Raw genomic sequence first — 25608 nt, 5'->3', positions numbered from 1 at the left:
CTCACACTATATAAGCCTGAAACATTCACTTATTCACTGTCTAGTCTGCTTGTTAGTACACTGACTTTTTTTCTCTTCAGCTTTATAGCATGTATCTGTCATTTGTATCTTGTTTGTTTGTGTGCCTGCTCATCAGTTTGTCTGTCATCCCGTTTGTTGTCCTGTGAATCCTGTACTGTGTTTACCTCCACCGGAATCATCTTGTTTCAATTACCACCCGCAGTTAAGTTCTGTTTGTTATGTTTTCTTTTATTATATTGGTGTTGATGATATTTCTGTTCTGAATAACCCTCTTTTACATTGTTTGTTTTAAGTATCCGTAAATATCCATGCTTTCTGTTAATCCACCTTTGTCTTCTCTCTGATCCGTTACAACACTGTAAAACCCAACAGTTAACGTTTATCAAATGAAATGAGTGTAGTTCACTCAAAATTGACAAAGTTGATTCTACTCATTTGAAAAGAGTTTTGAACTCTTAATAATAGCTCATTACTTCAGTTTAAGTGGAGTAAGTTTACAGTACACATAATTATTAGTTTTTTTAACTCCTATGGTTTATTGCAATTGGTTTCCTCAAATAGTTTGAGTTGACTTGACTTATTGGGTTTTACAATACTCAGTTGATTTGAGTTTCAGTGAGCAAATGAAGGATAATGAGTGAGGGTTTTTTTCTATAGCCATTTAAAAAAAAACAACAACATAATGTCTTTAGTTTTTAGGGTCAATATTACAAGCCTCTATTTAAAAAAAGAAATTTAAAACTACTTTTATTTCAGTCAAAAACTAAATGTAATAAGACCTTTTTCCTCTGTAAGAAATAAAATAAGAGGAAATTACTAAACCTCACTTATAAAGTCTTTGAAAAATAATCAACATTTAACAGGAGTGCTAATAATAATGATACAGAAAAGAAAAATATATAACAAACGTGTACATTTATTTATATATATATATATATATATATATATATATATATATATATATATATATATATATATATAGTGACGCAGTGGCACAGTAGGTAGTGCTGTCTCCTCACAGCAAGAAGGTCGCTGGTTCGATCCTCAGCGAACCAGCGTGGGTTTCCTCCGGGTTCCTCCGGTTTCCCCCACAGTCCAAAGACATGCGGCACAGGTGAATTGGGTAAGATAAATTGTCCGTAGTGTATGAGTGTGTGTGAATGTGTGTGTGGATGTTTCCCAGAGATGGGTTACGGCTGGAAGGGCATCCGCTGTGTAAAAATGGGCTGGATAAGTTGGCGGTTCATTCTGCTGTGGCGACCCCGGATTAATAAAGGGACTAAGCTGACAAGAAAATGAATGAATGAATAAATGAATAAATATATTATTCACATTTATACTACGAGCCTGTCGATTGCTTGATTCTGATTGGCTGATGACCAACTCTATTCAGATAAACACTCTATAAAGCAGTTCCAGGAATGTCTTGACAGTTTTACAGTTCCATATCACTGTGAAAAAACCTGACGCATCAAATTCAGCATCTGAACATTAGGTGTGGTAACTGTAGTATAAGCAAGAGTAACATACTCCAGAACTTACTTAATTATTTGAAAATAATAAGTCTCGTGTGTATATATATATATATATATATATATATATATATATATATATATATATATATATATATATATATATATATATATATATATATATATATATTCTAGTGCTTTTATTAGCTTTTATTTATTTTTAATATTTAATATTCTTAATTAATGAACCCTGAATCAGATCTTGATAAATTATTATATTGTAAACTCCATTATATATGTATTTATGTACTAAATTTAACAGTTAAAATTGCTTTTATCACAAGAGGTTTTAGCTGCATTTAATTTCAAAGGTAAGGTAAGACTTATTCCGTGTCTGTCTGTGTGTGTGTCTGCCGTGGGGACTCTGCTGTGAATTCACCCGTGTGTCTCCTCCATGCTGGGGTTAATGTTAACCCAGAGTGACGTGGCGGTGCAGGAATCTGGGTCAGGAGGAGCGAGTGTCGTCTGCACTGCCGCAGAGCTGCTGCCCCTCCTCTCGGCTGCTCTGCTGGTCTCTGATTGGCTGGTTGTAGTGTAGTAGTAGAGCTGAAAACACGTGGTGGAACATGTGGCTGAATGAGTGCTGCAGTGAGAAGCTGCATTCACACACACCCATGATCTAAAACACCCCATCTCTCTCTCTCTCTTTCTGATCACCTCCACTGCTGTAAACCCACACACATGATGCTGATAACAGGATTTGGGATATTAAGCTTATACTTTCTGTAAAGCTAAAGTTTTTTCTTCTGTTTCATTTTTTTCTGGCCCTCTTTATATTAAGATTTTATATTATTATATTCTATATTAAGATTATGGGGAAAAAATAAAATCATATTTTCAAACAGCCAAAAAAAAAGAAATTTTATTCCGTTATTATATTTATTCATTATATTATTAAATGTATTATATTTTACTAATTAAATTGCAATAATTAATAGTATTGCAAATAATTTGTATAAATATTATACTTATGTACAATTAAATAATACAATTAAATAATACAAAGATAAAATATTCAAGTTTATGAATATTGGAGTTATTGTATTACTTATGTGTGTTTTATGTAAATGTTTAATTTTATTTCTGTATAAAATTAATGACCCAATTCTTTATTACCATAAAATATATTACACAATTTGTATGAAATGTTTGTTATATGTTTTTATAAATCTGATTGATTTTGTAGTTTTTAAGCTCAACTTTTAAACAGTCTAAAAAATGGATTTTTATATCATCAAATATTATGTATGAATTGAATTGCAATAATTAATAGTATTGCAAACTATTTAAGATGTACAATTAATTACTGCTAATTAGTATTTGAAATAGTGGAGCGTAAATGTATATCACAGGCAGTCTCTTTGTGTATGATATTAGCAAAGAATACATTTTTACAAAATTGGAAGTCAGATTATGTGCCTGTCTTTGAAACCTGGATTAGGAGCTTAAATTATGTGTTGCCCAGGGAAAAATTGCGATATGGGATGGCAACCAAACATATCTTTTTAAAAATCTGGAACCCAAATATATTTTATTCCAGTAATGCTGACTGTTAAGTTGTGGAGGCTTCACATTTCTCTGTAAATTATAATTTGTTTTAATATTTAATTAGATTTTTTTTCTCTTATGCTTACTGGATGATATGTTGTCCAGCTGTTTGTAAAATGGCCTTTGTACTTTTTTTTTTTTCTTAGTTTGTTATTCATTTATTTCTTATGCTAAAACTAAATATTTACTCAGGGGCTTCCAAGGTTTTCACCACAGTGTCGGGAGACGTCTTTGTGCCAATTATTGAAAAAGTTCGACAAAATTTAAATGATAAACTCAGGAGGAACCGTTTTTGCAGCATAAAAGTGTTTTTCATCATAGTCAATATTTTTATATTTAAAAAGAATCTGTGAAACTATGTACTTAAAATCTTATATTGTTGGGATTACCGTCTTCTAGGCTAAAAGATGGAGTAGATGGATTATTTTATTTCTAATAATGCAAATAAATGCATTGTATAATAATGGATAATAATACAAGTAAATCCAAATGTGTTTATCCAAAAAATAAATAAACACACTGTGCTATGTTGAATAAAAAAAAGAGTTAAGTACTGAGAAAATATACAATAGCTACTATTTAAAGTAAACTGGATTTAAATGAATTGTGTGAAATCTGATTTATTTATTTTATTTTTTTTGAATCCCTCTAACTGTTACAACTTGCCCCGCAGGTAGGGTAAATAGTTACATTTTTACTCCTGGCACTTTTGGCAGTACTGCACAGAAATCATAGGTCCGGCGATAATAATTTCAGTACTCATTTGTAGGAGAAGCTTGTGTTCAAAAATAGGGTTTGTCTAATCCCATTACTTTGTTCATTATTTGGCCAAAACCAAAAAGTGTTACTTTGTGCCCGGCTCTCCCATAATACAAAGATAAAATATTCAAGTTTACGAATATTGTATTTGTATTTGTGTATTTTTGTGTAAATATGTTTACATTTATTACTGTATATAATTAATGACCCAATTCTGTTAATTCATTACCATAAAATCGACTGCAAAATTTAAATATAATTTTTGTTATATGTTATTATAAACTAGATTAATATTGTAGTTTTTAAGCTCAGTTTTTAAACAATCTAAAATAAATGGATTTTATATTATATTGTTAAATATTATATTTTTTCTATTAAATTTTAGTAGTTAATAGTATTGCAAATAATTTATATAATTAAATAATATGTACAATTATTAACTGCTAATTAGTGTTTGAAATAATGCAAAGATAAAATATTTAAGTTTACAAATATTGTAGTTGTATTTATGTGTGTTTTTGTGTAAATACATTTAAACAATTTTTCTGTACATAATTAATGACCCAATTGGGTTAATTAATTACCATAAAAACTATTACATAATTTATATATCATTTTTATGCGCTTAATGTTAAATAATATAAGATAAAATATTCAAGTTTATGAATATCGTATTTGTGTTTTTGTGTAAATATGTTTACATTTATTTCTGTAAATAATTTAATACCCAATTTTGCTAATTAATTAATTACCATAAAATGTATTACATTAATTTTATTTTATTTTTTATGTTATTATAAATAAGATTGATGTTGTAGTTTTTAAGCTCAACTTTTAAACAATATAAAAGAAATGGATTTTATATTAAATCATTAAATATTATATATTTTTAATTCATTTTTAACAATTAATTGTATTGCAAATAATTATTGTAAATATTTAATATATACAATTAATTACTGCTAATTATTTAAAATAATGCAAAGATAAAATAGTGTAGTTGTATTTATGTGTTTTTGTGTAAATATATTTAACTTTATTTCTGTATATAATTAATGACCCAATTTGGTTGGTTAATTAATTACCATAAAATGTATTACATAATTTATAAATCAATTTTAATGTGTTATTAAAAATTTTATTTATATTGTAGTTTTTAAGCTTAACTTTTAAGCTCATCTTACAGTAAAATCGTCGCTCCTCACTTTGCTTTTGATAAGTTTGTATATTTATAATTTAAATGTATTTTAAATAGTTCTTGATGAAATGACATTTATAAGTGTTTAGAAACATCTTTAAAGGTTTACTCAGTCAAACTGTTCCACTTTTCTCCCCAATTTAGCCACGTTTCTTTTTCTTCATAGTGCTGAACTCATGATTAATTTATTCAAGCACTTTTTAAGTCCCGTCGAGTGCTCCTTTACTCTGCCGCTATTGGCTGACGGCACATTTTGGCTTGGAAAATATTTTTGGGCTCCATGGAAACAGCAGAATGTTCTGTCTCCCTCCTCAGCCAATAGAATCGCAGGGTGTGTGTGTTATAGTCAAATGAGCCGCCTCAGTTCAGATGGTCCCATCCCCCCCCCAAAATAAACTCAGGGGTGTAAAGCTGACAGGAGGCTTAGCGGTTCAAGACAGATCAAGACAGCACTGCTTATTTAGTCCCTTAGGTTGCTTAAATCCTGAATGCCAAGATATAAAGACTGCACACCCCCACTCGCTGTACTGTAGGTCAGTGAGACGCCAAGCGGAGCAACCCATTTACCTACTTTCTGAGGAGACGCAAAGTCCTTCAAAGATATAAACAAACTTTCTCTTCAGGCCTTGGTCTTTAATAGTATTGATGTTCTTCTTGTTGTGTGTGTTTGTTTTTTTTTGTGGATGATGCTATTTTATCTGTGACTCACTGCAGGAGCGCTGAGCTCAGAGCGATGAATAAGAATGAGAGTGAGCTCTTTTTAGGGAACATATGATTCCTCTTACCAGTGTTTAGCCCTCAGCTTATAGGGAGGGGAACTTTACTGACAGATTTGGATTGTTGACAATAATCAGAAGTACAATATTTTGCATTAATGAAAGTGTGTAATAATTTTTATTGGCAAAACAAAAGTAAATAATTCATAGTCATTTAAACTTTAAGTGTCACTTTTAAGAATATTCAGGTGGTTGTTTAAAATTTTTAATGACTTTTTAAAATATATATTTAGCGTTATTAGCATTTTCTTTTGCTATTCTGACCTTTAGCATGTCTGTTTCATTGAACGTGTTCTTAGTCTTCATTGGATTAGTATTTGTTAAGACTTTAGATGTTTTCTCCCTCGAGTCAGAGTCGTTTGATTTTGAGTATCTACCGAAACCCAATCCGATATTTCTATAATACCTAAAAAAAGAATCAAGAAGAACGAAGAAACAGATCCAGGATGTTTCTTATTTTTTATTTAATTCACCTTATTTTAACATTCAACAACTCTGTTAACAAACAGCACTTTTGTGAGGTAACTTGAACAATCAAGTAATAAATAATATAAATTCTTCACTTTTGGACTACGAAAAACGAATAAAAAATCAAATAGTACCTCAACTTAAAATACCTGGCAGGCAATCCCATTTTATACATCTCAGTTTGCTATGACAATGTTGCCTCTTCAAGCTGCTTCTGTGTTCTTCTTTGCCGGCATTTAACCAATAGCATCTCTGCAACAAAGTGATGTCATGCTTTACTTGTTGTTTCTGTGTGAACAGCGCATAACTATAGATGTTTATTTATCTATATCTATATGTGGACAGCACGGTGGCACAGTGGGTAACGCTCTGGCCTCACAGCAAGAAGGTCGCTGGTTTGAGCCTCAGCTGGGTCAGTTGCCATTTCTGTGTGGAGTTTGCAAGTTCTCCCCATGTTCACGTGGGTTTTCTCCAGGTGCTTCGCCTTCCCCCAAAAGTCCAAAGACATGCAGTAAAGGTGAATTGGGTTTCCCCGTGATGGGTTGCAGCTGGAATGGCATTTGCTGCGTAAAATATATGCTGGATAAGTTGGCGGTTCATTTTAAATCTTGATCAGGAGGTGATGTCTGATTTTGATCGAGTCTGAAACTGTATGATCGGACCCGATTTACGATCATGTAATTGAATCTAGACTTCCCTATTTTAAAGTCTCTATTTGTTATCATTGTTTAAATAAAATAAACTGAAAGTAAAAATTACAATGTAGTTTAAAAAAGATGTCAAATATATGAATCTTGGGCGATGTTCATTTAGTGATTCATTAAATGTATAGTTCAACCAAAAATCTATACAGTATTTACTAAACCTCATGTGGTTGCAAACATTTATAGGCTGGGCTGGGCAATTTGGTCTAAAATGTATTAATTGAACATTTTAACTCGATTATGATTAATGAACAATTATTTTTATTTAATTATTGTTTGCATAGTTCACTGACAGGTTTTGTACAGTAAATATGCTCATATTACAAGTGAGAGATTTTTGAATGAAGGGTGCATCACTTGATTTTAAAATAACTGAAGGAAACACACACTAATCTAATATTATTTATTGAACATTAAACAAATAAAATTAAAACACACATTGTCTAAAGCGAGCAGTCACTTTTTTCTTATAAAAAGTGAAAATATATAACTTTCATTTTTTTAAACAAAATAAATTACTTTCAATGTTTTTTCTTAATTAAAGTACAATGTATAGGGTACCTATAGTATAGTAGGGTAGGTGACTACATGAAGGCTGTGCCGGACCATATGCGTGTGCTCAACGCAGAAGTATAAAGCAGCCAGAGCGGGGTCAACACACTCCACATGCAGTATGGAAAGTCATTGTTAAAATAGACCTGGAAAAATGTAATCAATTATGTGTTCTGAATGTCGATTTCGATTGCTTTTTGATTAATTGCTCAGCTCTATTTATGGGGTTCTTTTTACCTTTGAACACAAAAGAACATAATTTGAAGAATGTTGGAAACTCGTAGCTATTTACTGTAAGAACAAATGGCAACATTCAGAATGTCCTTGTTAGTATTCAGCAAAGGATAAAAACTCAAACAGATTTAAAACAAGTGAAGGGCGAGCAAATGATGACCGAATTGTAATATTTGGCTGAATTATCCTTACTGTTTATTTATTTATTTTTTTTTAAATGGAGCTAATAACATTTACTTCAGTAACAAATGTAGATATTTCTCACTGATGTTGTTAATGCTTTAACTACCAGCTACTAATGAGATGTTGTAAAGTGAAATATCATTCTTTAATAAACTTTTTCCAGGGCGGCATGGTGGCTCAGTGGTTAGCACTGTCACCTCAGCACTGTCAAGAAGGTTGCTGGTTTGAGACTGGGCCAGTTGGCGTTTCTATGTGGAGTTTGCATGTTCTGCCCGTGTTTTCATGGGTTTTCTCTTGGTGCTCCGGTTTCCCCCACAGTCCAATGACATGCGCTATAGGTGAATTGGGCAAATAAAATTGGCCGTAGTGTGTGAATGGGAGGTGTATGGCTGTTTCCCACGACTGGGTTGTGGCTGGAAGGGCATCTGCTGCGTAAATGTATTCTGGAATAGTTGGTGGTTCATTCAGGTTCATTCCATTTGGCGGCCCCTGTTAAAAAAGGGACTAAGCTAAAGGAAAATGAAAAGTTTTATGATTCTTTTTCTAGTAAATTTTCAAAACATTGTCATTCATTCATTTTCTTGTCAGCTTAGTCCCTTTATTAATCAGGGGTCGCCACAGTGGAATGAACCGCCAACTTATCCAGCAAGTTTTTACGCAGCGGATGCCCTTCCAGCCGCAACCCATCTCTGGGAAACATCCACATACACATTCACACACACACTCATACACTACAGACAATTTAGCCTACCCAATTCACCTTTACCACATGTCTTTGGACTGTGGGGGAAATCGGAGAACCCAGAGGAAACCCACGTGAAGGCAGGGAGGACATGCAAACTCCACACAGAAACGCCAACTGAGTCGAGGTTCGAAACAGCAACCCAGCGACCTTCTTGCTGTGAGGCGACAGCACTTCCTACTGCGCCACTGCCTCGCCTTTCAAAACATTGTATCATGATAATAATAATACCATATAATGTGATAAGAGCTTCAGAAATGCAAGCAGAAAATGTGAAGGTGTCATACAGTATGTCAATGTGAAGGCCTGTGACTGCTAGAGGGCGTCATGATCCTGCAGTAGATCAGCATTAGTTCAGCATCAGTCTTCTCACCTGCACTGAATCTATCCTGCGTGCAGTTAATGCTGCAGTGTTCAGGTCTCTCCTGATTTTCTGCACTGCCCCGAGCAGATGTTCTCCCTCACACTCATGTGTTTGGCCAGATGTTGCTGTCGTGAGCACAGGTGCCGCTGGTCTTTATGCAAACTGAGTCAACCTGAATGTGCTCTTGTGTCTGAGGGCAAATCAAATGGTGCATGAACTTCATTGACATTCAGAGCGTGCCACAAATCACGCACAATCAGCATCCTTGCGTCACTTTTTTTATCTGCTCTTTTAGGGCTCTGACAGGTCGGGATGGGGAATCTGATAAAGGTTCTCACGCGAGACATCGACAACAACGCAGGGAACTTTTTCCTGGACTTTGAAAGTAAGTGATTGTGTAGTCAAGAAGAGCTGTATTTTAAATTTAAGCCACAGTTAGACTGTTAACTGAATAGCATTTAGAAAGTAATATATATTTTTGCACTGCTGATGATTAAAAAAAATTGGACTATAATATTCTAAATTATAATTGTATTATTTATAATAATGCTAGTATTCATTTTATTTTCAAATAAATACAAATCTTGTTGTTTTAATTAGAATAATATTAGTTATTATGTGTTAATTTATATTAAATCAATAGATCTAATTTAATATAAATGCTTATATAAATACTTTACCATTGAAGTCAGAATTATTAGCCCGATAATTTTTTCCCCAATTTATGTTTGACAGAGAGAATATTTTTTTAACACATTTCTAAACATAATAGTTTTAATAACTCATCTCTAATAACTGATTTATTTTGTCTTTGCCATGATGACAATAAATAATATTTTTACTAGATAATATATAGAAATATATAATAAGTAGCATGAAAAAATAATAAAATATAACATTAATAACATTTAAAAATTATTATTGAAATCTAGATAAAATATAATATGTATTTTAAATAATTATTACCAAAAAAATCACTATAACTATTTTTATGAACATCGTGTCTCTAGGCTGACTGAATTCAATGTAATTTGGTCAGCAATAAGTTTATTATTTTTATTATATAATTTATTATTATATATATTTTTTAAATATGTCATTTATAATTAAATCTTCTAGATGCATAAATATGTATTAAAATAATATTTATAATTACTTGCTAATTACATGACTAGTATTATTAGTCACAATTAGGCCCACACGGACTCTGCATGCACAGAAATCCAGATTTTTTTTTAGCTCCTAATTGAGTCTATGTATTTACTGTGTATTAAATGTGTAAATTTATATTTATTCAGTTTTTAAATTATTTCAGTAATATTATTGTGATATAATAACAGTAATATTAAAATGTTTATATGATTTATTTACAATACAGTTTGTATTGTATTGTACAGTCTTTTAGTTGATATATTATATGAGAGACTTGCTTTGTTCACCAAATATGTGGATCTAATTTGATTTGCATTGCAAACATTAAATAAAAGTTGATAAATTTAAAAAACGTTTTATTTTTTATTTCATAATTTAAGTTTTTAGGTATGATGCTCACAAAATCTGCATAAATCTGCAGATTTAAAAAAAAATTCTCTGCAGAAATAGCAAAAATATCAGAATTTCTGTCTGGCCCTAATCGTAATATTGTAATGATCATTAATTATCAGTGTTATTACAGTTTCTGCTGTTAACATTTGCTATATACAACTGTACATAATTAATATAATAATAGTAATTAATATAGTAATAACATGACATTGATGACAACCCTCACTCTAAATATCCAACCAAACAAACAAATTCAGCTTCCAGTGTCATATCTGCAACTCGTTGTGATGTCTCTCTGCAGATGCCAAGCCCACAGAAGCGGAGAGAAGGGTTTGGGAGGAGGTCAATGGGGTGCTGAGAGAGGCTGCGATCATTCTTCAGGACCTGCAGTCATACAGCGGAGCCGGTGAAGCCATCAGACAGGCCAGTACATCCAGAGACGACACATTCATGCTGTTTTCCGTGACACAAATTCTCTTCATATTCTGCTGTACTGAATGCCCTGCTGCTTTTTTACAGTAAGTGTGCACTTGTCCTCTCCTCAGGCCATACAGCATCCCAGTGATGAGCGTGTGCAGGAGCAAGCGTGGGCCGCTGTGGTCCCGCTGGTTGGCAAACTAAAGAAGTTTTATGAGTTCTCACTAAAACTGGGTATGTCGTTTTTTTTCCCTCCTTTCTTTAATATGCACTGCAGACAAAACTGTAAATGGTAACGTAGTATTTTTACCTAGAAGCTCGAGTGATAAATTGATCTGCTCTCTCGCCATTCCTCAAAGGGTTTTATGGTCCACTGACCCATTTAACACACACCGTACAGTAGTTCCAGCATCTGCTCTGGACTGTGTTTTGATTTTTTTGAGTGAGATGATGATCTGTGATTTGATTCATCAGTGTTATGATAGCAGCGCACACGTCAGTGGCTGGCAGTAGAGAGATTATATAAGAGCAGGGATTACTGAACTGTCCTTACTCTTACGTCAGCTCATATGCGCTTACTCAAGCCTTTCCTAATTTAACAGACAAAACCAGAGAGCTGAGATAACCCTGCTGTCTTATAACAGAACTGAGGTCATAATGGCCATGTGTATACTAGTCAGACAATATAACATTTCAAGATGTCAACCTCATGTGTATACAGGTGTGAATTTTAGTAGAGATTATCAGATTGTGTGTCACTGCAGACATTAAAATACTTTACATATTTTAACTTATTGCACATTTAACTCTTTATCGGATGAGGAACTGCACACTACCTGAAAATCTTGTCGAAAATCTTGTCGTTGATTCCAGTTGTAAGAGCAACAAATAATAATTTGACTTCTTGTCAAGACTAGACTTCTAGACTACATCACAAATACTGCAGAAGATCTATTTGAACCCACATGTACCCAAAATTCTCATAGAAATCAGTCAAGTTTGGTAAAGGAAAAATCATGGTTTGGGGTTACATTTAGTATGGGATATGTGAAAGATCTGCAGAGTTGATGGCAACTTTAACAGAGGTATCAAGACATTTGTGCTGCATGAAATATCAAAGTTATACCAAAGAAAATCAGGATGCACCAGGACTGGTCAGCCCAGTCATTAAACATGAACATTGTTGAGCATGTCTAGGGTAAGAGGAAGGAGGAGGCATTGAAGATTAATCCAAAGAATCATGATAAACTCTTGGAGTCCTGCATGAATGCTTTCTTTGCCATTCCAGATGACTTTATTAATAAGTGATTTGAGTCATTGCAGAGATGTATGGATGCAGTCATCAAGATCATGGAAGTCATTTACAAGATTATTTCTGTTTCCACTGCACCATGACTTTATATCCTATACTGTACATTATTTCTGTTAAGTGACAAAACTTTTGTCTCAGCAAAGCCTAATTAAATGTTTAAAAATCAAGGCATGATCATGTTTGATTTTGGTAAAATAATCGTAATCTAGAGGCCTTTGCCTTTCATATAAGCCACTTCTGATTCCAAATGATCAACTATAAGTGATTATTTGTTGTTCCTAAAACTTGGATAGGTGACAAGACTTTTATCAGGTAGTGTAATTATTAACTTCATTGACATTTATAACAATATAATAATAAAAAAATCATAACAGTTTAAAAGTCTTCTAATAACTTTAAGTAGCAATACAGGGTTTTCTGATGAGTATTTCGATTAGCTCCCTTTAAAGGGTTCGTATCTAGTATTTTTGATTATAGTAATACTAAAAAGTGATCAATGACTCATTCTGGTTAGCCATTAACAACAACAACAACAACAGAGATGCCTTGTTTTATTAGTTTTTATATGTGATTTTTTTTTTTTTTTGTAGATTATGGGCTTATTTTTTATGATTTGAACTTTTTATTAATTTTCTTGTTTGCAAATAACTAATGAATATCAATGAATATTTCAATAATGAATATCTGTTTTATACAGAGCATTAGCATTATAATATGAAATAAAATAAATCAATAACATCATATGAATTTATATGCATATTAAATAATAAATGTAACTGATGTTAGTTAGTAAATATACCAAACCAGTAAATATACCAATATCAAAAAAGATTATGGGCTTGTTTTTATATAATTTTTGAGCAAGACCTGGCAACGCGATTGAGTCCAGTTAAACTTTGCATACAGAAGACAGACACTGATATGTGTTTAAATACATCTATAGAGTAGGTATTTATTGGCAACTAAGTCTATCTGTAATGTGTACAGTGCTCAGCATAATTGAGTACACCCCATTTTTTAAATAAATATTTTAATTTCTTTCTGAGTGAATATAGGCAATATATTTTGGTGCATTTAAACAAAACAGATTTATTAAAAAGATATATTTATTAAAATAACATTTTAGTCGCCAAACATATTTAGAGATTAAAAGATAATACAATTAAATAATTATTTTTCAAAAAACACAATCTACAAAATTTCAATACAAAATTTTAAACATAAATTTAGGTGTATTATATAATATTGTAAAGCTCTGTGTGCATATAAAGGCACTCTGTGTGCATATAAATATATTTAATGCGAGGCATTAATAAAAATGTCACATGAGCAATACAAGCTGTCTTTAGACTGTTGCCTACAGCTGACAGCTGGATTAGTATAGATTTGTATAGTGTTTTGCATCAAGTAATGCCTTTGAGTTCAAGATATCTTAATATTCAGTGTGCTGTTGTTGATCTGTTTCGATTTAACGCATGTTCTCAAGGAACAAGCCATAAACAGAGCAGCGGTGCATCATAATTGGATTAACACGGTCTTTGGGCAAACCCAGTTTATTTCACCACATCCAGCAAAACACAGCTCTCGTCATCTGCAACCGCACACGCCCCAGATCTACTGTATCACAGTAGTATTATTCCTAAAATGAATATGTTTTATGGAAGGTACACTATAGCTTTAAAGGTTTAGGTTTAGGTCTATATATATATTTTTTTAACTATTATATTATATTATATTATATTATATTATATTGCAGTTTAAAATTTTCTTTTTAGGGAAAAGGAATAGTAAACATTGACATGAGGAAATATTATTTTTCAATTTTATTTAAAATGTTTTGCATTTCCCCATTATATTTTTCTGTGTGCTTGCAAAATAAAAATGGCTGCAAAATATGCTGGTGCTAGGGAGGTAATATTGACAATTCAATTATTTTTTTATTTAACAATGATTATTAAACAATATTTTGCTGTGTGTATTTTTTACTAGTACATTTTTAAGGCTTGTCATGGATAAATAATTTGAGATCTAAAAAGCCAGTGACTAGTGGCAGTATTTATTGAACGGATGGTTGAATCAAACGATATCCAAGTGAAAAAAAGTCAGTTAGCTTTATTTTCAATTCAACCACATGTACATATTGAGAATCGAAATTGCGTAACTCTCAGTCCAACACATAATATTAATACAAAAGTAGACATTTTAAAAAGAAATTACAAAATCTACAATTATGCATATTATATCATTAAAATATATATATGTAAAAACTAAAAATTGTAAACAACACAATTACACTTAAGGATTTGTTCAAAATCTGAATCATTCAGCTGCTGTGTTGCTTAGAGATGTGACAACATTCTGCACTGCCTTTGGCTTTTTTTGCTGGCAAAACTGATAAAGCAATCTGTCTAAAATGTTGCTCACTATACAAAAAAAAAAACATACAGGTATGTTTTGCTCTCAGAACTTTATTTTATTTCTCTGAAGAAAAACAATTGTAATTTTTTTGTGCAGTCTGTCATTGCGTGTTAGTCTGTTCAGAATTGAGGGTCTGATGTTGAGAAATAGGTCATGACCTAATTAAACATGACATGGCCCTTAATCACAGATCAACAGCAGCCAATGGCAGCGCTGTCTCTGGAGGAGAGGCTCTGGTGAAACATGAAAGGGTCAGACTGACCTAACATTTCTCTGTCAAACACACTGCTGTGTTCCTCTGCCAGACCCTCTGTTTCTGTGCCTGTTTTACATCAAAACATGGAGAGCATAACCCAGTATTATGTGTACAGTCTCCTTCATGAGCATTAGCGCTGGTGTTTCTTCTGTCTCTTGCAGAAGACACTCTGCAGAACCTGCTGGAGTACCTCACCAGCTCACGCTGCAGCCCAACTCAGCATCTGGAGCAGGAGCAGGCTCTGGCACGCCAGTTTGCTGAGATTTTACATTTCACGCTGCGCTTCGATGAGCTCAAGGTAACCAAGCAACCTCAGGTCACACCCATGCTGCACATTTTCCTAGTCTGTTCCTCTGTGGAATCATCTCTTCCTAACACTGGATACAGCACATGATTTTAGATGCGTTTCACTCGCCAGCAGATTTCTGAAACTAACGCTGTTAGCTCATGTGAGTGAAGATTGGATGTGTGAATTATTAACGATCCAATATGAGGCTCTATTTCCACCTGGTACAGCTAGCATGCATTTTCAGCTGACATTATAGTTTATATCTGATATTAACATCCAATGCATTCCTTGTCATTCGAGGTTTTCTTCATGGTGTTTTTGAGGCTGTTTGAATGCATTCAGCCACATGTAAACAGTTTGATCAAATGCTATTTTAACTAACTCTCAAAGTGGTCAACTTAAGGAAGCATCATCTGCTTCTGTTAGAAACACATCTTAAAAGGATCCGCTGTGTAAAACATATGCTGGATAAGTTGGCGGTTCATTCCGCTGTGGCGGCCCCAGATTAATAAAGGGACTCAGCCGAAAAGAAAATTAGTGAATAAATGAACAGCTTAAAGGGATAGTTCACCTAAAAATAAAACTTCTGTCATTAACGCACTCTTCGCTTGTTTCAAATGTTATAGGTTTCTGTTAAATACAAAAGAAGGTCTATTGAATAATACCTGTAACCATTGACTTTCATTGTGTTTTTCTGTGGAAGTCAATAGTTACAGCTTTTCAGCTTTCTTCAAAATATCTTCTTTTGTGTTCAACAGAAGATAGAAACTCACAAAGGTTGAGAACCATTTGAGGGTAAAAAAATATTGACTACATTTTTATTTTTGGGTGAACAATCCCTTTTATACCAATTTTCTTGCTGCAATTATTTGTTGAATCTTAAATCAAGATGTATGGATATTACACTATTCACTTAAGCTACAGAAAATGTACTTTAACATCTATAATAACCAAAAAAAAAAGTGGCTCAGTGATTAGAACTCACATCAAGAAGGTCGCTGTTTTGAGTCCTAGCTGGGTCAGTTGGCATTTCATTGAGAAGTGTGCATGTTCTCCCTTTGATGGCGTGCGTTTCCTCTGGAAAGACCATCTAAACATACAGTATGCGGTATAGGTGAATAGTGTACAGTATGTGTGTAAATGTGTATGGATGTTTCCCAGCACTGGGTTACAGCTGGAAGGGCATGCACTGCGTAAAATGTATGCTGGATAAGTTGGCGGTTCATTCTGCTGTGGTGACCCCTGATAAATGAAGGGACTTAGCCGAAGGAAAATGAATGTTCAGAGTAAACAAGTGTATCAAACAAAGGAAATTGCAAAACCATTGATAAAAACAATGCTGTAGGCAACACTTTATAATGAAGTCTAGTTAGTAAACATTGGTTAATCACATTGGTAAGCAAGAACAACATTTTTTCTAAGGCAATGTAAGTTTAAAAAGTAATGAATTTGACACTTGTTTGACTGTTTTAACGTGTTATTAGACGTTAACTAAGAAATAATTATCATGTAAGCTTAATAAAAGCTTTTGTAGTTTTCGTTGTGAGTTTAGTTAAATTGACTGATGTTAACAAATGGATTCTGTTTGTAAAATGTTCAACTATAAATATTTATCAAGTCTTCAAGCATTTGGTGCTTTGAACAACCACTTCCAATGATTTAATATTTTTAAAAGACTCTTTAAGAGTGTCCATAATAAATTATTTACTCTATTTTGAAATTTTAAGTACCCATGATAACAATATTATGCATGTTTATTATCATCAATATCAACTTATCCAGCAAATGTTTCACGCAGCGGATGTGCTTCCAGCTGCAACTCATCACTGGGAAACATTCATACACCCTCATTCACACAAATACTACAGCCAATTTGCTTACCTAATTCACCTATAGCATATGTCTTTGGACTGTGGGGGAAAACGGAGCACTCAAAGGGAAACCCAAGCCAACACCGAGAGAACATGCAAACTCCACACCGAAATGCCAACTGAACCAGCCGAGGCTTTAACTAGTGACCTTCTTGCTGTGAGGTGATTGTGCTACCCACTGTGCCACCGGGTCTCACAGATTATGTTTACAAGCTTAGTTATTACATGTAGGTATTCTTCCATCCTTTTCAAATTAAAACATCATCAGTTTTTGCGATTTGAAAGCAGCGAAACCATTTAAACTGTAGAGCAAAGGAAGAATTTCTCAGCTAGTTTCCTAGAAAGTACTTATTAAAACATTTTGTTTTTTCACATAAATATGACCTTAAAGCAGGAGCCAGGTTGGGAACAGATGATTTAGAAATTAGGTATTTAAATTGAATTTCATGCCATGTCACAATAAAACAGAAGTAGTGACAGATCATTCCTTTTTGTATTGTGAAATACATCTCTTTATAATGAATTATTGAAAAAAAACAGGTATAGGTAGGATGTGGACTTGCTTCTAGGCATTGTTTCTTGCTCAGATTTTGACATCTGGGATGATTGAACAGGACTGCCTGACAACTGTATAAACTCTGTGTGCTTTTGTATTGGTTTAAGTTTGTTGCTGATGAAAAATGGCTGAGTACAGCAAGTATCCAGCAAAGTGAACGCATACATTTTCAGTTGTTTTTAAAGCAAGGTTTTAAAAAAAGCCTGCAGGATCGTGAGGTTTGTACAGGTTATCCACAGGGTCTTAGAAATTCTTAGATTTACTGAAATGTTGTGTTGTAGGTCTTAAATCTTGTTTAAACAGGTCTTGATTTTCATTTGATCATGTATAGCCGCCCAATTTGGTCAACACCCATCAAACAAATGAATAATAAAACTTAACTTTTTATTTAAGAATGTACATGTTAACTCTTAACTTCTAACTCCATTTACCATAATGATTTAATTATTTTCTGTAAAAGTTATAAGAAAGCGTTCTAGCGTTCTGGTTAGACGCAGTGTTGAAGTTCCCTAGATGGGGAATTAAAAGTTCTTCATGTATTTACTGCTGTGGAAGCTGGCCTGGACAGACTGCTGTGCATACATTTAGTTTATTATAGTTTTTAAAACCTTTAAAACCTTTTTCCATTTTTTAAAGAAAAATTATGTTGAAAAAAAGTGTATGTATACAACTAGAGCTTGCTAGTTTTGACACAATATTTAAAATATTTTCATCAGAATTTACAAAAAAATATATATTTAATATTAAATGATCATTATTGTATTATTATATTGATTCACGTATTTAAAAAAAGTTTGATAGGGCAAAATAAAAATCTATTTTCAACTGGACCATTCGAGAAACTCGAATATAAGTCTAAAATTTTATTTATAATAGTCTTAAAAATGTCTTAAGTCTTACATTGACTGAAATATTGTTAAATATCTTAAATCATTTTTAAACAGGTCTTCATTTTCCTTTGTTCATGTGTAACTACCCAATCTGGCGAACATCCATCTAATAAATAAATTATAAAACTTTTTACTTTTTATTTAATGGTGTACTTTTTTTTTACTGTATTTACCATTATGGTCTAATAATTTTTTTACGATAACATTTGTTTTAAAAAACTATGTATTTAAGCTGGACAGACTGTTGTGCATACGTTTTGTTTATTACAGTTTTTAAAACATTTAAAACATTTTTCAAATTTATTTTTGTTTGTACAGGGTGTCCATGGGGTCTTACAAAGTCTTCAAAATTAGAAATTAAATTAAATTATAATCAAATTCAAAATCAAAAAACAAAATCAGATTAGAGAAATTTAAGGCCCTTAAAAAGTATTAAAACATTTTAAATTCTATTTTACAAGGTATTAAATTCAGTATCAGTATACTTAAGTTTACCTTTATATTTATATTGAATATTGGGATTCTGTGTAGTTTTAAATCAAACAAATCCTGCTAGATTTGACATCATGCTGCTTTGTTTACTGCAGTAACCTGGGATACACTGTTATTCCTGCTGTTGTAAAAGCGCCACCTGCTGGATTAGCATTTGTATTCAGTATAAAAACAATGTTTTGGATTAGGATTATTTTCTTGCAGTCGGTATTTAGGAAATATACTGCAAGTTAAAGTGTCGACAATGTTACTAGTTGAAATTAAAATTGGTGATGAGGTTATCGAATGGCCCAGTTTTATATATATATATATATATATATATATATATATATATATATATATATATATATATATATGGTAAATTATAAATAGTTATATATTTTATCATTATTTTATCTTATAATATTTTTATTTGCCATATTAAATTCTAAAAAAAAGGTTGATAGGGCAGATAAAAAGTCTTTTCCAACTGGGCCTTTTGATAAACTCCTTAGCGTTTAGCCCTGTATGACTTTAAAATTTTATTCATGATGGTCTTAAAAATATATTTAAAAGACTTAAATTTAACTTGCTGAAACCTGCAGAAACCCTGTTTGTAGTTTACTGACTAATTATACAATATGTTGAATCAGCTTCTACAATCCAGTAACTACCAATGATTTGAATGCGCCTCACTCTCAACTAAAAAAAAATATATAAATAAATAAATAGCTGCTGCCAGAAGTGCTCTCAATCACCCAAGTGTGTTTTTATTAAATGCTTTGTTGGATGCACAGCCTAAAAAGTGATGATCTACAGTGTTTTGACCGCTAATAATTACCTAAAGAAACATGTATAAATGATCATTCACAAGCTGTATGCGATGCATTTAGAAAATTAAATACATTTTCACTTTATGCCAACTCAAAAATGTTCAAATTGATCCTACATTAAGGCTTGACAAAAAACAAAATCAGCATTTTTTTCAGATACTGATGGCATCTACTGTACTGTATCGCTCATAATGCAATTGCTATAGACGATGTGAATAATAGAATTGATTTGTAAGCCACGGAATTATATATCCAATTAGTTAACTTGATTATCACAGATGCGATTCAGCTAATTAGTTGAGCTAATGGAACACAAAGTCCAGTTGCAACCAATTAGTCATATTAATGGAGAACAGAGTACAGCGCTTTCAGAGGTGCCACAGAGAATCTGTTATAGTGTAGATTTTAGCATTGATGAAGTCTGTCACAGAGCCAGCGGTGGATGAAATGGCCATATGCTCATTTGATTTTGTATTTGCTCACTTCAATTCATACATTTGTGGTGAAATGAAAAATTCATGAATGCCACGTTTCTCAATCCTTTATTCAGCATAAATGCAATTTTTCAACTGCCAGTCCTGCATTTAAATGTGTCTCTCTCTCTCTCTCTCTTTGAATGGAGAGCACTATGCAAACCTCCATCGCTGAAGAAAGTTGCTGATTTATAGTGAAGGGTTCTTCATTCAGCTGTGGCTGTCAATGCTTATGTTTCTGTGTTGAACTCTGATGTTAGTCATGATTGTGCTTTTTGTACCCTTTGTGAGTCTTTCATTGTTTTATGGATTGTTGTCATCTTTTGTCATTGTTTTCATGAGTTAAAAATTTAAATGGTGTAGTTTTTTTTCTAAACAGTTGTTCATTTTGGTTTATAGATATGCACAGAAAAACAGAGAACAATGTCAATAGCTCAATTTTATTTTGGGGAGAGCAAAGATGGCTGTGTATATCGATAGACGAATGAGCAATATGACATGAGTAAGCAGTGGGATATGGCTGTATATCGGCACTGGTGGGAGGCGTGGGTTGAGCCATATTGCACTGCTACGAGTGAGATAATTGCATTTATACAACAGTTTGACGCCATAATTGTGTATATAAAAAAGAAAATCAAACACGGAGAGTCTAAAAACCTCTGCCATTCCTTCACATCTACAGCTGAATTCCAGACTGTTATAAATGAATCCTAAAATATTGATTGTTAAAGGTGCAGTAAGTGATCTGCCTAAATGCTAACTGGTTAGCATAATATGTTTGAAACACAATCCTTTTCCTGCTGTCTAAAGCCACGCATTCTGAAATCACTAATGCGCTCATTAAAGATGACAGTAGACTACCTACTAGATCATGTCATTCGGCAGTTATAAAACGTTATAGTACTTTATTATACTACAATTCTGATGAAAAACTGTATTATATCTAGCACGTTTTCAGTTGTGTAGTTAGAAAGCAAAACTTGTCATAATGTGCAATATTTCATGCATGCAAGGATTGCTGGTCTCTCTCTCACACGCTTTCCTACTGTATGCTCAGTGGTTGGACAGCGGTGTGTAGGAATTACACTTATTACTAAGCCATACTTACATGCTATTTCAGACCTAATATTCATAGTACACAATATAGAAAGCGGATCACAGGTGGTCATTGTTAAAAAATAAACTAATGTGAATATAAAACCAGCTTCACCTCAGTAAAGCAGGCTAGGTTGAATAGCACTATTTACTGATGTTTTGTTGTTAAACTAAATAATAATCTACATTATCAATGCTGTATTATCAATGTAAAGGTCCCTTATAAAACTTAAATTAGTCACAATAATCTTTCCCTGGAGGATTTCAGTGGCTGAACAACACTTCTGTGCATATAACCCATTCAAAACAACACAATCTACATCAGCTTTGCGTGACTAAAATACTTTTAAAACATAGCATTACCTGTCTAACAGAAACACTTCAGCCATGGTGTCAACCTTTCCTTCAGTGTGCAAAAGTAACTCCAATATTGATTCAGGATTTTAAAAAGTTTTGATTCAGCATGTTTTTACAGCTCTCTGCACATGAACGTGCTGATGGCAGATCTGCATAAACAAAGTTGCGCAGATATACAAATCTAAATTTTTTGATAGACAGTTTGTGCTACTTGTCAGAATTATGGGAATTGTCAGTCCGACAATTTCTTATTGGATGAACATTTTTTTATCCTTATGCCTTACACAGAATATAAAAACACATATAAATGCATTTAGATCATTTACTTTAATCATTACTATTGGAATGTGAAGAGACTTTCAACTACCACAACAAAACATGTTTCACATCACCTACTGCACTTTAAAATATACTATTTTCTTATTGTTGTATTATGTATTATTATGCTTTTTTTTTTTTACTACTACAGTATTTCATTTGTTTACATATGTTTGATTTAATGTAAACAGTACATGTGTGGTGCGGTTTAAGTTAGGGTGTTTAGGGTTAGGATGTGAGTGTCATAGGTCTCTCACTCTACAAATGCATAGATCACAGGAGTTATCAAAAAAAAACACATTTATTTACAATATTAAAACTCACAACAGGAACTGGAACAGGAAACATCAAACACTGGACAGGGAGTGTGGCAAACAATACTGGCCAAAGAATGAACTGCACACTAAATACACAAGACAAAATTGAACTGACGGGAGAGACACAGGTGGAACTAATACACATTAATGAATAGCGGGAAACAGAACAAAGGAGTCACATGACATCAACACAAGCATATGGAAAAATGGCACAACATAACACTGACACACCAGACATTAGGGAACATTCGTTTCACTATTAACCAAGCTTTAATGAGTCATGGTTAATTAATCGTAAAGGCTTCTCAACACCGCATTTCTGCACGGAACAAAACTGCTAAAACTTAACAGTTATGCCAACTGTGCGTAAGTTTGTCGCTGAGACTAATAACCATGCACACTAGATTAACTAGGCTATTAACTAAGACAAGCTGGTGAAAATTCGTTATTTCCAATGGAGGGACGCGCACGCGACGCAGGGCGCTCACGCTCTTCAGGCGCACCTTATTGGGATGACAAGGGTGCTTTTGTGACTGCGAACTACCAACTACCAACAGCTGAAGTCTGAGAAAAGCAGTACATGAAAAGTACACCGGTTGCAAACCCACTTAAAGGTACAAATAATGGCGCCGATAAGATCGATTAAGATGTGGTGAATGTTAATCCACTAGCCGAGATCAACAGAGTGGTTTCGGAGAGAGCGCTGAAAGACTTGGAGTGGATCCGCTTTTTAATGGCCTGAATCTTGATACGTTGCATTCACCGCGCATTCAGCGCAAATGTCCGCTAAATGTAAAATCTAACACTACACATCATCGCCAAAAAAGCTCACCTTTACTAAGTTCATGACAGCTCATGCAGCTCATGACAGCGGTATTGCGCTGGTGGTAATTGCGAGAATCCTGCTCTGCTCCCCTAATATGGATCAGCTGACTTACCTGCTTTTTTCCACAAACACAGAGAAATGAACGAGACTGAGCATTTAAAATAAACAAACCGAAACCAAAACTTTTAAAGAGGTGCAGAGTTAAGAATTTTCTTCCTTTCTTTTGTCCGTTCTTTCTGTTTATTAAATTGAAATGCATATAAAACAATAGTGCAAAATAAATAATGACAAACGTAATTCATTGTTAGTGTTATTATCATCTTCGTCGTCATTGATCATTTATAATTACCAGACATTAATTTTGGAATTATTGCGCAAATATCAATACTTCATCACAGCATTAGTTAGATAGTTGTTTCTGTTTTATTTAGTTCTAACTGATGTTGTTTTCAAATAAAATTAATCCGTTAATATACAAGTTGCAGTAGTGGTCATTAATTTTTGGTCCTCTTAATTTTTTTCTAATGCTTCTACAGTTTTGAAGTTGGGAGCACCGCCAATTTCAAGCCCATTAGACAAATACTGTTTTTTATTTATTCTTATTTTTATTTATTTATTTATTTATTTATTGTTCTGTCATTTATTTACAGTATAAAGTTTATTGTTAAAGTGTCCAAAACATTCACTTATTAAGCACAAAGAGAGAAATGTACTATTGTTTGTTTTTTTATATTATTTTGTGCGTTATTGATTAGTTACTGAGCAGCAATAAATAACACTGTAAAATATGAGTTTTCATACTATTTTCTAAACTAGTGGGGTTTAAATTAATAAATGCATAATAATCATGATAACCATGATTATTTCTCAGACTATAATCGTACAACCAAAATCTATAATCGTTGCATCCCTACAGTTGGTGACATAACACAATGAAGGAATACCAAAACAGGAATATCACATAAAAGATGTGCGAATAAAGCAGCATTTCAATCCAACGAGTCAAATAAAAGAAAATCATCACTTGCTGACAATAAAATGGAATTTGCAGCGGTAGGAGAACTGCTTGAATCTTTTTGTCATATAATAAATGACTTGCATGGTGGCGTTTGAAGGCTTCAGATGTGGAGCACATACGTCCTCCGCAATTCTGGAGGTAATTAATAATATAATAATACTCATACTAGCATTTTGGAATGATCAAAACTACATTTCAGATGTTTAACAGTGTGCTCAGCCTGCTGATTTGTCCATTCACAAACATTTTTTAAAATCACATGATCTCTTATAACAAAATCACATGGCCTCTTTTAATGCGCATACTTGTATTTGTTCGGTAAAAGTCTTTCCATCAAAGTTTATGCGCATCTTTTCTTATCAAATAAAAAGTTGATTCTACCTCGAAAGACTATGCCGACAGTTTCCATCAACCATTTTTTATGCGCATTTTCAAAATTTATTCGCATCTTGGCATTTTCATCAACTGTTTTTTAAGATTTGCGTTTCCAAAATACGCAGAAATATAGGCAGATGGAAACATAGCTACTGAGAACAAAATTGTCATTTCCTGATCAACCAGCGCCAAATACCTAGTAAAAATGGAATTTGCTGTGGTAGGAGAAGCTGGGTGAATCTTTTCTTTATTTAATAATTGACTTCCACCTCAAAAGACAAATGTCGACATGCAATGAACACGAGGTGGTGTCAGCACAGACGCTCTATACAATTCTGGAGGTAATTAACAATATAACAACACTTACACTAAAACGGTTAAGGCATTTTAGAATGACCAAAACAACATTTCGGATGTTATCTGAAAGCATAAAAAGCTTGATGGAAACGCCAACATGTTCATCAATTTTGAAAATGTGCATAAAAAACATATGCGCATAACTGAGTAGGATAAACTTTTATTCGATCAGAAAAGATGCGCATATACTACAATGGAAACACTTTTACCAAACAAATTCCAATATGCGCATTAAAAAAAAAAATCATGTTATCATGTAATGATCAAATGTGTATAAATTGTTAAACATCTGAAATGTTTTGTTGGTAATTCTTAAACGCCTAACTGTTTCAGTATTAGTGTTACTATATTATTAATTACCTCCAGAACTGTCAAGAGCAATGGCATGTTAATGTTGTCTTCTGAGGAGCAAGTCATTTATTAGATAACGATTGACGCAGTTTCTCCTACCACAGCAAATTCCATTTTTACTCATGATATTTGGCGCCGGTTAATCAGGAAGTGACTATTTTGTTCTCTTTGACTCATTGAAT

General features: G+C 33.0%; 1 protein-coding gene across 5 annotated transcripts in view; it reads left to right on the top strand.

Annotated features, from left to right (window-relative positions):
* fam49ba (family with sequence similarity 49 member Ba) overlaps nucleotides 1-25608 on the top strand; it is a 46934-nt gene that overhangs the window by 14911 nt on the left and 6415 nt on the right. For 3 of the 5 annotated variants that reach the window (NM_001291713.1, NM_200070.3, XM_073912932.1), the window contains exons 2-5: nucleotides 9377-9466; nucleotides 10928-11049; nucleotides 11172-11277; nucleotides 15191-15327. In NM_001291713.1, coding sequence (NP_001278642.1) covers nucleotides 9394-9466; nucleotides 10928-11049; nucleotides 11172-11277; nucleotides 15191-15327 — 438 coding nt within the window. In that variant the 5' untranslated portion in view covers nucleotides 9377-9393. Of the gene's footprint in view, nucleotides 1-38; nucleotides 223-8432; nucleotides 8461-8568; nucleotides 9467-10927; nucleotides 11050-11171; nucleotides 11278-15190; nucleotides 15328-25608 lie in introns of those variants that run through there. The other 2 variants (XM_073912925.1, XM_073912928.1) reach the window with 2 other exon arrangements.

This window comes from Danio rerio, chromosome 2, assembly GCF_049306965.1.
Source record: "Danio rerio strain Tuebingen ecotype United States chromosome 2, GRCz12tu, whole genome shotgun sequence".
NCBI classification, from domain to species: Eukaryota; Metazoa; Chordata; class Actinopteri; order Cypriniformes; family Danionidae; genus Danio; species Danio rerio.
This window is presented reverse-complemented; position numbering and strand designations above follow the sequence as displayed.